The following is a 13343-nucleotide window of genomic DNA, read 5'->3' on the forward strand; positions in this document are numbered from 1 at the left end:
CAAAGCTAGTGGAGGTGATGGAATTCCAGTTGAGCTATTTCAAATCCTGATAGATGATGCTGTGAAAGAGCTGCACTCATTATGCCAGCAAATTTGGAAAACTCAGCAGTGGCCACAGGACTGGAAAAAGTCAGTTTTCGTTTCAATCCCAAAGAAAGGCGATGCCAAAAAAATGCTCAAACTACCACACAATTGCACTCATCTCACATGCTAGTAAAGTAATGCTCAAAATTCTCCAAGCCAGGCTTCAGCAATACACGAACTGTGAACTTCCTGATGTTCAAGCTGGTTTTAGAAAAGGCAGAGGCACAAGATATCAAAATGCCAACATCTGCTGGATTGTCAAAAAAACAAGAGAGTTCCAGAAAAACATCTATTTCTGCTTTATTGACTATACCAAAGCCTTTGACTGTGTGGAACACAATAAACTGTGGACAATTTTGAAGGAGATGGGAATACTAGACCACTCGACCTGCCTCCTGAGAAATCTGTATGCAGGTCAGGAAGCAACAGCTAGAACTGGACATGGAACAACAGACTGTTTCCAAATAGGAAAAGGAGTACTTCAAGGATGTATATTTTCACCCTGCTTATTTAACTTATATGAAGAGTACATCATGGGAAACGCAGGGCTGGATGAAGGACAAGCTGGAATCAAGATTGCTGGGAAAAGTATCAATAACCTCAGATATGCAGATGACACCACCGTTATGCCAGAAAGCAAAGAAGAACTAAAGAGACTCTTGATGAAAGTGAAAGAGAAGTGAAAAAGTTGGCTTAAAGCTCAACATTCAGAAAACGAAGATCATGGCATCTGGTCCCATCACTTCATGGGAAATAGATGGGGAAACAGTGGAAACAGTATCAGACTTTATTTTTTGGGGGCTCCAAAATCAATGCAGATGGTGATTGCAGTCATGAAATTAAAAGATGCTTTCTCCTTGGAAGGAAAGTTATAACCAACCTAGATAGCATATTCAAAAGCAGAGACATTACTCTGCCAACAAAGGTCAGTCTAGTCAAGGCTATGATTTTTCCAGTGGTCATGTATGGATGTGAGAGTTGCATAATCTCACATATGAAGAAAGCTATAAAGAAAGCTGAACGCTGAAGAATTGATGCTTTTGAACTGTGGTTTTGGAGAAGACTCTTGAGAGTCCCTTGGACTGCAAGGAGATCCAATCAGTCCATCCTAAAGGAGATCAGGCCTGGGTGTTCATTGGAAGGACTGATGTTGAAGCTGAAACTGCAATACTTTGGCCAACTAATGCGAAGAGTTGACTCATTTGAAAAAACCCTGATGTTGGGAAAGAATGAGGGCAGGAGGAGAAGGGGGTGACAGAGGATAAGATGGTTGGATGGCATCACTGACTCAGTGGACATGGGTTTGGGTAGACTCCGGGATTTGGTGATGAACAGAGAGGCCTGGCGAGCTGCGGTTCCTGGGGTCACAAAGAATCGGACCTGACTGAGTGATTGAACTGAACATAAACAAGTTACCTGCTGCTGTATGGTGTTAAAAAATTATTATAAGCAACTGAACAAACCCATCCTGAGGAATTTAACCTCAATTGTTTGTACTTTCATGGTCACGAAGGACAAGGGGAGACAGGATGAGACACGAGTTGGAGACCAAGGACAAATGACAATTCCTTTTCAATTATTTAACTTGAATTGGATCCTGCAACAGAGAAATGACATTAGAGGAAAAACTAGGAAACTCTGAATAAAATCTGTATTTAATTTATTTTAATTTTACTTAATTATCTTTTTCAGTGAATCTTTGTCTCTTCTGGGACTATCTCCTCTCTGTGCCTCTGTGGACTTGCCTACCACAGTGGGTCACCTGATGCTCCATGCGAGCTGAGGCCATGGGCACTGGGAACTCTTGGCAGGAGACGGTGTGCTGCTCTGTCACTGACTCGCTGGTGCGGGATGCACAGAGAGTGCACACAGACTCATGACAGTGATGGAGGAGGCGCCCTCACTGCCTGCCTGGCCTGGCCGTGACCGAGACCCATCCTTAAATCTGTATTTTAGTTATTAGTATTTTCCCACAGTATAAATTCTTTAGTGGTAATAATTATGCTGTGATTATGCAGGATGCTTCCAATAGGGAGAGCTGGGTGAAGGATATCTGGGAACTGGCTCCACTATTTTGTCAACACTTTTCTAAGTACAAAAGTTTTTCATAATTACAAAATTTACCAAATAGAAATAAAAAAGAAAACTGAAAAGTGAACAGCAGTTGCAGAGCACTTTTTTTCTTTCTGGCAGTATGTTGGGGACAGTACTTCACATGCATCATTTGTCTGGTACAATATCTACCAATCCTTTGTGCTTCTTCAACAATATTTTTGTGGTGATGTTCATTTTATGCCATCTATGACTATATAGGATATCCATTGAAATTAATGTTTATAGTTAAATTACAGCTTAATGTTAATCATAAATGTGTGGATTGCATGGATTTTGTCTATACCTTATAAGGCAAAATTATAATATTGACTAATAGGACCTGAAGTGCTTGCAGTTTTTGACCCATTGATAACACACTCCTGTGATGAGGATGTTCATGTTTAGAAAGGAATGTTACCTATGAAGCAACTCTTCAGAGTGCTTCCACCAAAGAAGGACCTTTGCTTTCCACCATCCAAAATGACACCTCTCTACAAGTTTAAGTGAAGTCTGTTTCCTGATACAGCTCTGTTCATTACCAGCTTTCCACCCCTGCTTTTCCCTTCACTAAACTGATACTGAAACCTGCAAGTTTAGCAAGTTTTGGCTAGTGTACTTCCTACAAAAACGTTTCTTGAAACTTCATTGTGTAAATTCTCCGTTTCTCTTTTTCCCCTCTAGCCCACTATACTTCTCTGTTACAACTAAATATGTGAATGTAATTTTATTGAGACTGGGTTCTGTCTTGTTCATCGAGATTTCACAGCAGTGAAATCTCATTCAGCGTTTATTGAAAGCTCAATAAATACATTATTGTAAAATTCATAAATTTTTATGTACTCTTCTGACTCAGACCAAGGAGTGTGTTTTTTCATATAGTGAAATTTCCATTCTCTTTTATGATACATTCTTTAAGTATGTAATTCCACTTGAGGTTCCCCCCCCCTTTTTTTTTCTAACAAGGGTTGATTGGATATTTTTATATTTTAGCTTGAGCTATAAATGATCTAAAAATGCACATACTTAATACACACCATATATAATCTCAGTTGTTGAATCTCTTTCATTTTAAAAATGAGGTCATTAAAATATAAAAATCATTCTTTGCTACTTGGCAGCATAATAAAAGACTTCTGTCCTATTTAGTCCTGGACTAAAAGAAAAAGCTATTCATAAATTTTTTGCTTTGACTAGAAAGTACTATATATTTGGCCTTCTCTCTGATAACTTACATAACAGCTAAGTCAAATATTTCCTATCCTTCAGTCATTGTCAGGATACCTTGTTACCTTCCTATGTTGCTGAATCAAAAGATAATATTTGGCTTAGAGGCTTCAATTAAATGGTTACTTGGAGTTTCACCTGGTTGTTTTAAAAAGTTCTTTTCTTATCACTAAGAAAGTTGGATATAAGCTCCTACTTGGTGCCTAGTCCCACAGTGCAGCCTAAACTAGGCTTCCATTACAAGGAAGTACTGGGCATGTTTTGCCTAAAAGTTAACCTCCTCACCTCAACACCAGGTTAAAGGTCATAAAGGGGCCACCAGAGCATTTCCGGTGGTGGGACAGGAATGAACTGTCTCTGCAGCCCAGGTACCTCCCCTCAGTCCTGTCAGCACAACTCCAGGTTATCTGACTCCGTACCAACCACCACAGTCAGCCTGTGTGTACTGAGGACAGAGACTAATCTTGTCTTCCAAAAATGCCACTATTTTCTTCTGCTACTCATAGTCAGCCTTTTAAACAACACCCTCATGAAATTAATTGGCACTGATATTGATACAGATATTAAAAAACTGGGTTTCCATTAATATGTCTAAGACTATTAGAGAATTTGGTCACCAACTGATGAAACATAAGCATACAAACCACTCAATGGGGATACAGTTCACATAATTTATACACAGTTTTTGTTTAAAATGAGGGTGAGTGTCCTTCTAAAATTCCCCTTCATTTAGATGAAATTCATCATATGATACATAAAAATAGCTAATCAATGACTCTCCTATAATTACTAGTCATATTGAAAAGCCACACTTCATAAGGGGTGGTTGAAACCTTTCATAAAATACTAAAATGACAAATCATATTGGTTATTTTTGTAGAAATACTTTCCTCAGAGGAAACTATTGTTCTAGTGTTCAGAAAAGGGAAAGAAAAGGATTTAAAAAAATACTTCTCTGATAGTTGTAACCTCAGATGTCCACTGAATCCGAAAGTTGCAAAGGGTGAAAAAAGTCATTGAGGAAGATCTTATGGTGGGGAGAGAGGCGGGGAGAGATGTGGGTGGTCTCTGACCATTCTTAGGAGCACAGACTCCTACTCACAGAGAGCTCTGAAGTTGGAGAGTTTTCACTAAGTCATCCTCCATCCACACAAGATGATTTTTTCAATAGAAAACCTACCTCCCAATGAGCTCTGGAAATCTACTCTGGAAGTGCAAAGCTAACAGTAGTTTAAATGGCTAGGTAGGGATCTCCTTCTGCTGTTGGGAAAGTTGATTTTCTGTTATTTCTGGCAGAGGGCATATTTCTAAACTGGCAGAATTTCTCTTTTAAAAAAATTGACCTAATCTTTAATTAAGTGAAACAAAGAAACATATCCTTGGTGGTCCTGTCTTAAACATTACTAATGAATCTCTTGTGTAATAGATTCTGGGGACTGGGCAGGAAACACAGACCTGGGCAAAATGTCCTCAGAGAGGTACCTGTAAATAACATTAGCATTGGAAGAGTCCAGGTATGCAATGATTAGTATCAGATTACAAGACAAAAGGCAGCCTTCTGTTATTTTATTTCAATATTATTCTAGGAATTTGTAAGATGATAAAGACAATTTTTTCCATTTGTTAATCCTGTAAAAATATGATTGGTGGTTAGCTTCAGTATAAGTAGAGAACAGCAACCCACTCCACTTTCTCATCTGGAAAATGCCATGGACAGAGGAGCCTGGTGGGCTACAGTCCATGGGGTCACGAAGAATCAGACATGACTGAGTGACTAACATTTTCATTTTCAAGTATTCCAATAATAATAATGAAAAAATCTTTTATCAAAAGAAAAGGAAATGTGATAACTTATTGTTGATAGTTTTAAAAATACTTCCCAGATCTTTATAATTCTTTTGTTTTTACATTTCATGGGACTTTTTGTTTTAAATTGAAGTAAAGTTGATTTACAATATTGTATTAATTTCTGCCTTATAGCAATTCAGTTTTACATACACATATATTCTTTTCTATTAGAGTTTATCACAGGAGATTGAGTATATTTCCTGCAATATACTGCAGGACCTTGTTGTTTATCCATTCTACATACACTAGTTTACACCTGCAAACCTCAAATTCCCACTCCATCTATCCTCCACTGTATCTTCTTTTGGCAGCTACTAGTCTGTTCTCCACCGACTCGATGGACGTGAGTTTGAGTGAACTCCAGGAGATGGTGATGGACAGGGAGGCCTGGAGTGCTGCGATTCATAGTGTGGCATAGCGTGGCAAAGAGTCGGACACGACTGAGCAACTGAACTGAACTGAATCTGTTCTCCGTGTCTGTGAGTCTGTTTCTGTTTTGTAGATGAGTTCATTTGTGACATAGTTTAGGTTCCACATATAAGTAATATCAAATGGTATTTGTCTTTTTCTGAGTTACTTCACTTAGTATATTAATTTCTAGTTGCATCCATGTTGCTGAAAATGGCATTATTTATTTTTATGGCTGAATAGTATTTCATTGTATATATGTACCACATCTTCTTTATCCATTCATTTTTGATGGACATTTAGGTTGTTTATCATGGTCCATTGTATTTCTTTACTTATTTATGGTATTATTCTATTTCATTAAAATTTTCAATACATATTTTTGGATATGTTTACATATACTTTATATTTATTCATCTTCATATATCTTATATTTAGTTTGCTTTATAAGCACATTTTTAATGATGCTTTCTCTATGATTTTATTCTAATATATCAATGTGTTATTTTCTTCAAATATCACTTTTATGAGTTCACTGAACATCTTAATATATAAATTTACATCATTCCCAATGTTTGGAACTACCCACTCCAGTATTCTGGCCTAGATAATTCCATGGGTCCATCTTTAATTATCAACATACAAAGATATCTAATATTTTTAATAACTAAATTTATATAACTTTAAACTTTCTTTATAATTAGTACCACTTAATACCTAGAGCCAGACATCCTGGAATGTGAAGTCAAGTGGGCCTTAGGAAGCATCATTATGAACAAAGCTAATGGAGGTGATGGAATTCCAGTTGAGCTCTTTCAAATCCTGAAAGATGATGCTGTGAAAGTACGGCCAGCAAATTTGGAAAACTCAGCAGTGGCCACAGGACTGGAAAAAGTCAGTTTTCATTCCAATCCCAAAGAAAGGCAATGCCAAAGAATGCTTAAACTACCACACAATTGTACTCATCTCACACGCTAATAAAGTAATGCTCAAAATTCTCCAAGCCAGGCTTCAGCAATATGTGAACCATGAACTTCCAGATGTTCAAGTTGGTTTTAGAAAAGGCAGAGGAACCAGAGATCAAATTGCCAACATCTGCTGGATCATGGAAAAAGCAAGAGAGTTCCAGAAAAACATCTATTTCTGCTTTATTGACTATGCCAAAGCCTTTGACTGTGTGGATCACAATAAACTGTGGAAAATTCTGAAAGAGATGGGAATACCAGACCACCTGACCTACCTCCTGAGAAATTTGTATGCAGGTCAGGAAGCAACAGTTAGAACTGGACATGGAACAACAGACTGGTTCATAATAGGAAAAGGAGTACATCAAGGCTGTATATTGTCACCCTGCTTATTTAACTTACATGCAGAGTACATCATGAGAAATGCTGGGCTGGAAGAAGCACAAGCTGGAATCAAGATTGCCGAGAGAAATATCAGTCACCTCAGATATGGAGATGACACCACCCTTATGGCAGAAAATGAAGAGGAACTAAAGAGCCTCTTGATGAAAGTGAAAGAGGAGAGTGAAAAAGTTGGCTTAAAACTCAACATTCAGAAAACGAAGATCATGGTATCACCTCATGGGAAATAGATAGGGAAACAGTGGAAACAGTGTCAGACTTTATTTTTTGGGGCTCCAAAATCACTGCAGATGTTAACTGCAGCCATGAAAGTAAAGGACACTTACTTTTGGAAGAAAAGTTATGACCAACCTAGATAGCATATTCAAAAGCAGAGACATTACATTGCCAACAAAGGTTTGTCTAGTCAAGGCTATGGTTTTTCCAGTGGTCATGTATGGATGTGAGAGTTGGACTGTGAAGCAAGCTGAGCACCAAAGAATTGATGCTTTTGAACTGTGGTGTTGGAGAAGACTCTTGAGAGTCCCTTGGACTGCAAGGAGATCTAACCAGTCCATTCTGAAGGAGATCAGCCCTGGGATTTCTTTGGAAGGAATGATGCTAGAGCTGAAACTCCAGTACTTTGGCCACCTCATGCAAAGAGTTGACTCATTGGAAAAGACTCTGATGCTAGAGGGTTTGGGGGCAGGAGGAGAAGGGGACGACAGAGGATGAGATGGCTGGATGGCATCACTGACTCAATGGGCGTGTGTCTGAGTGAGCTCCGGGAATCGGTGATGGAAAGGGAGGCTTGGCGTGCTGTGATTCATGGGGTCGCAAAGAGTCAGACACAACTGAGCAACTGAACTGAACTGAGCTGAACTGAATAATTAGTAAGTTTAGAAACTTATTTATATTTCTTCTATTTATGATAAAAATTATTTCTCTAAATTTCCTATATAAATATTTTTGCACATATAACCACTTATACACATGACATTCTTAGTTTTAGGTAGAAACATTTTTTTCAATTTATGGCTTTGATATATATTTTTTACTAGATGTGTTAAAAATATTTGTAATCTCAGTGTGGGAAAATAAATCATTAGAATGAATATGATTTGGTGGATAACCTTCATAGATGGTTTTAGAAAAAAAACTCAGCATTTTTCTTTGTACCAGAAAGAGTTCTTTCAACTACAGAAAAATAAATGATCAGTAGACAGTTCACTTCACAATTTTGTTTGCCTTAGTCTAAGAGGACATCTGTAGAGGGTCCTGGGAAGAATTTCCTCCAATTACAACTATAGGAATCAGAAAATAAATGAAAAACCAACTCCACTGCAGTAACGACAACCCTCTCCACTACTGAGAGGGTGAGAGAGACCTTAAGAAAAAAACTAGGGGTGTGCACATAGACACAATTCCAAATAAACTGGCCCAAACCTCATTGAATTCTCTTTCTTCTTTTGTACACTACAACACTATCACTTTTTTTTAAAAAACAATTTCTAAAACACACTTGTTAATTTATCCTGTCAACACTTATTGAGAACTTATTTTATATTCTGTACCCTATGTCTCTTCAGGTAATGGTGGCTTTATCCCAAAATGAAAGGCTACTTTTATGTGAATGCAGGGCAGACCACAACTTGTGATGACTCAGCCAAATAGCATTTGAGAGACACTGTCCAACTTCAGGGACAATGTCTTATATTTATGACACATGAAAGAATTTAGCCAAATGACTGGCATTTCATACAGGTGGCCTTCTCTAGAATTCAGTAGGCATAGGGCAAACACTCCTGTGGCTTGAGTATGAATTACACATATACACATTTGGGAGTTGTAAATAAGTTTGTTTTCTTTTTCCCCAGGGAAGATTGGGATGAGATTCAAGATTTATAGAATTTTTTGTGCTGAACAAAATTTTCTATTAAGTAGCAAAGCAATTGAGTTTCCCATTTGTTATAAAACACTGAAGTGGTTCTAACTTCAGTTGTTAGTGTGAGTTCTGGGCTTCCCTGGTGGCTAAGACAGTAAAGAATCCATTTGCAATGCAGGAGATCTGAGTTCAGTCTCAGGATCCTGTGGAGAAGGGAATCGCTACCCAGTCCAGTACTCTTGCCTGGAGAATCCCATGGACAGAGGAGCCTGGCAGGGTCACATGAAAGGCAGAAGTGACTAAACAACTAAGCACGCACACATAGGAGTTCCAGCTAGACGAAATAGACAGACTTTCCCAAATTCTCGTCTTTTCAAAGTCTACTTTGAAGTGAATTCACTGGCAAAAGGGAAGATATAGGGGGATGGACTAATTGGATTCTATTAGCTGGTCAAGTTTAAGAGTTACACCTGGAAGACATCTGGGAGGTGAAGAGATTAACATCTTCTGAGAAAACTGCCTCTCAATGCTGCTGCTGCTGCTAAGTCACTTCAGCCGTGTCCAACTCTGTGCGACCCCAGACAGCAGCCCACCAGGCTCCCCCATCCCTGGGATTCTCCAGGCAAGAACACTGGAGTGGGTTGCCATTTCCTTCTCCAGTGCATGAAACTGAAAAGTGTAAGTGAAGTTGCTCAGTCATGTCCAACCCTCAGTGACACCATGGACTGCAGCCTTCCAGGCTCCTCTGTCCATGGGATTTTCCAGGCAAGAGTCCTGGAGTGGGGTGCCATTGCCTTCTCCAGCCTCTCATTATTTCTTCCCAAATAATACAAAAATGGCAAAGTGAATTCTACACCAGAGGTGGACAAACATTTTCTGCAAAAGGTCAGATAGTAAACATTTTCACCTTTTTGGGCCCTAAAGGTGTCTTTTAAATACTCAACTCTGCCATAAAAGTAGACGTAGATATCATGCAAATAGTGAGATATACAATCTTTTTTTATAAGAACCAGTGTGGGTAGATTCTACTCTCAGGCCTTAAGTTTCTGTGTCTTGCTCCAGAATGTGGGCCTTACTCCTAAGTAGCTTTTCCAGTGTTCAGCTAGAATCCTATCATTGAGGAGACATTTATTCACAAGGGCTGTTTACTTTGGCTGGGCCAAAAGTCCAAGCCCAGTGACTGCTTCAGTTCAGTTCAGTTCAGTTCAGTTGCTCAGTCATGTCCGACTCTTTGCGACCCCATGAATTGCAGCACAGCCAGGCCTCCCTGTCCATCACCAACTTCAGGAGTTCACTCAAACCCACGTCCATTGAGTCGGTGATGCCATCCAGCCATCTCATCCTCTGTTGTCCCCTTCTCCTCCTGCCCCCAATCCCTCCAAGCATCAGTCTTTTCCAAAGAGTCAACTCTTGGCATGAGGTGGCCAAAGTACTGCTTAGCCTCTACTATCTCTGTCGAATGCTCAGCATTATCACCGGTGAACATGGATTAAACTTTTCCTACATGTGTTTAGTCAGTTGCTCAGCCAAGGACACAAGAGGAACTCGTGTCCAGATTTCAGTTCAATGCAGCCCTGACTGGAGGATACTAACCATTTCAGCTGACCTGATCTTGACAACTAAACTCAGAGAGACAGTCATGTTGAGCTTAGTCTCTGTCTCATAATGTGAACTGAACTAGTGCTAATTGTGGAGTCCATTTACATAATTTCCCTTTTATAGAGGGAAATTTGAGCTGCTTGTCAAAAATTTTCTCATATACTCGATTCAGTTTCATGATTATTTAAGAAAGAAAATATGGTTTCAAACTCCTTTTCTGACAGAGATGGAAGCAAAAGTACTAATTTTTGTTTTATTCTTTTTGTTTTTATGTGTGCATGTGTGTATGAGTGCTAACATGCTATTGTTATACAGGTGTGGTTTAAAAATTTCACCTGTTTCTTGAAGTAAACTCTCTTGTATATTTTGTGGATCATTTTTGTTTTCAGATGTTTGATATTTATTTTCATGTTTGGCTTACAATATGATTTAGTTGACAAGCCTATTTTGAGTTCTTTTATTTTAATGTTTCTCTTGTTAATACTTTAAACAAAGATGAAATATTTCTTCTTATATGTCACATGTTTCAGCATATTTATTGAGTGTGATTGTGAAAATTCCTCAGTTGTGTCTGACTCCTTGTGATCCTATGGACTGTAGAGCCCAGCAGGCTCCTCTGTTCATGGAATGTTCCAGGCAAGAATATTGGAGTGGGTTGCCATTTTCTTCTCCAGAGTGTATTTATTATACAAATGCAAGTTAAAGGAGTCCAGCAAAACTATTGTTCTGAAATTTTCCCGGGAATCATAGATAATATATTTAACATGGTATACAATTCTTTTTTGGAATAATATTAGAAAAACGTAGTGAGAGGTAAAGAAAGATTTTGTTTCTGAGAAATTCTCATGTTCTTTTTAATGACATAAATCATTTTGATTGAGATTACAGAGTCGGATAAGTAATTTGTTCTAAGTAGTTTCACAATTAGGATTTCCAGAGAAAAATGTTTAAGCAAGCAATACGTTATTTTTATCTGATGGTTTAAATCCAGTATGCTCTTAATTGTGTAAGAAAAATGCAATTTTTTTGATTATGTCACTGACAGCTTGTTTCACCTGCTTGTTCTTCAAAGTATAAATAACAGGGTTCAACAGCGGGGCAACAGATGTAGTGAGCACAGACACCTCTTTGTTAATGTCCACCTCTTCTTTGGCTGAAGGCTTGATGTAGATAAAAATACAGCTGCCATAGGTAATGGAAACAACAATCATATGAGAAGAACAAGTGGAAAAAGCTTTTCTTCTCTGTGATGCAGAGGGAAATCTTAGAATTGTCCTGATGATATACATGTAAGAAAGAACAACCCCTATCAATGTAATGATGAATGTCACCACTGCACAAATTATAACCATCTGTTCAATGAACCATGTATCTGAGCATGAGATCTTAAAAAGAGGAGCTGCATCACAGCCAAAATGATCAATGGCATTGGAGTCACAGAATTCTAGCTGGAGGCCCATACTGAGTGGTGTGATGATGATCATCAGCCCAGAGATCCAGCAGCAGAACACAAGGATGGTGCAGACTCTGCCATTCATGATGGTCATGTAATGAAGGGGTTTACAAATGGCCACATATCGGTCATAGGACATGGCTGCCAGGAGAAAAAACTCTGTGGCCCCAAAAAGTCCAATGAAAAATATTTGACTAGCACAGGCGTTATAAGTAATGGAATTGTCCCCACTTGATATGCTATACAGGAATCTGGGAATACAGACCGTTGTGAATGAGATTTCTAAGAAGGAGAAGTTTCTAAGAAAAAAATACATAGGTGTTTTAAGATGAGAATCCAGGAATGTTAGAATGATAATAGTCAGATTTCCAGTAATGCTCAGCAGGTAAGTAAGAAACAAGAAGACGAAAACAAGAACTTGCAGCTGTGGGTCCTCTGTAAGTCCCAACAAGATGAACGTTGTTATGACTGTGTGATTTCTCATGACCACCTTTGATGTTTTAGGTAATCTCTATGTAAAAAGTCTAAGAGAAGGTATCCAAATAGATAAAAAAAAGTAATTTAAAAAAATCAATGGAATAGAAAACAGAAACAAGAGACAAGATGAATACAATCAAAAGCTGATTCATGGAGAGGATTAATAACGTGGATAAAACTGTCATTGAGACTGATCTTGAAAGAAAAAAAAGATGGAATTTATCAGAAATGTGAGGTATGGCATCATTATAAGTTACACAGCTATTGAAAAGATAAAAATGTCATGTTTTGAAAAAATTTGCTAAATGGATTCAGCAACTTGAATGAATGAGTGAATTCTACAAAAAATACAATTTATTAAAGTTAATGCAAGATTAAATATCTAACCTATATAGTTCTATTTTTAACATTAAAGTAAACAAGTGAAAAGTAAAAGTGTTAGTCACACAATTGTGTCAACTCTTTGCAATCCCATGGACTGTAGCCCACCAGCCTCCTCTGTTCATGAAAGTCTCCAGGTAAGAATACTGGAGTGAGCAGCCATTTCCTTCTCCAGGGGATATTCCCAACCTAGGGATTGAACCCAGATCTCCTGCTTTGCAGGCAGATTCTTTAACATCTGAGTCACCAGGGAAGCCCAAAGTAACCAAATACATATTTAAATTATTCTACAAAGAGAACTGCAGCCTCAGATGGCTTAATTGTAGTTTCCTACTGAACATTTAAAAACAAATAGGGAAATACCATACTATACAAATCCTTTGAAACATCTGTTGAAAGCAAAATTCATAACATAATCTGACAGAACTGACACTGTATATAGACAAAATATGATAATCATAATGAAAAGGAGAAAAGTAAAGGATAACAATTTTTTCTGTTACATGCTACCTCCAGTGGCAAAATATTATATCAAAGTGGCTTG

The 13343-nt window shown here is 38.1% G+C and overlaps 1 protein-coding gene across 1 annotated transcript; it reads right to left on the reverse strand.

The window, feature by feature from the left end:
* Positions 1-11486: 11486 nt before the first annotated feature.
* On the reverse strand, positions 11487-12428 carry LOC147372129 (olfactory receptor 6C2-like). The gene has a single exon (XM_086403606.1). The coding sequence runs from the start codon at positions 12423-12425 to the stop codon at positions 11487-11489; it is 939 nt and encodes a 312-aa protein (XP_086259732.1). The 5' UTR covers positions 12426-12428.
* Positions 12429-13343: the final 915 nt, after the last annotated feature.

The sequence above is a fragment of the Bos grunniens genome, chromosome 5 (genome assembly GCF_055505025.1).
Source record: "Bos grunniens cultivar Pamir isolate PY7600 chromosome 5, Bosgru_T2T1.0, whole genome shotgun sequence".
Lineage (NCBI taxonomy): Eukaryota > Metazoa > Chordata > Mammalia > Artiodactyla > Bovidae > Bos > Bos grunniens.

Bases quoted from the DNA above. Each gene is read 5' to 3' on its own strand.
- LOC147372129 (XM_086403606.1), bottom strand. From the start codon at position 12,425: ATGAGAAATCACACAGTCATAACAACGTTCATCTTGTTGGGACTTACA.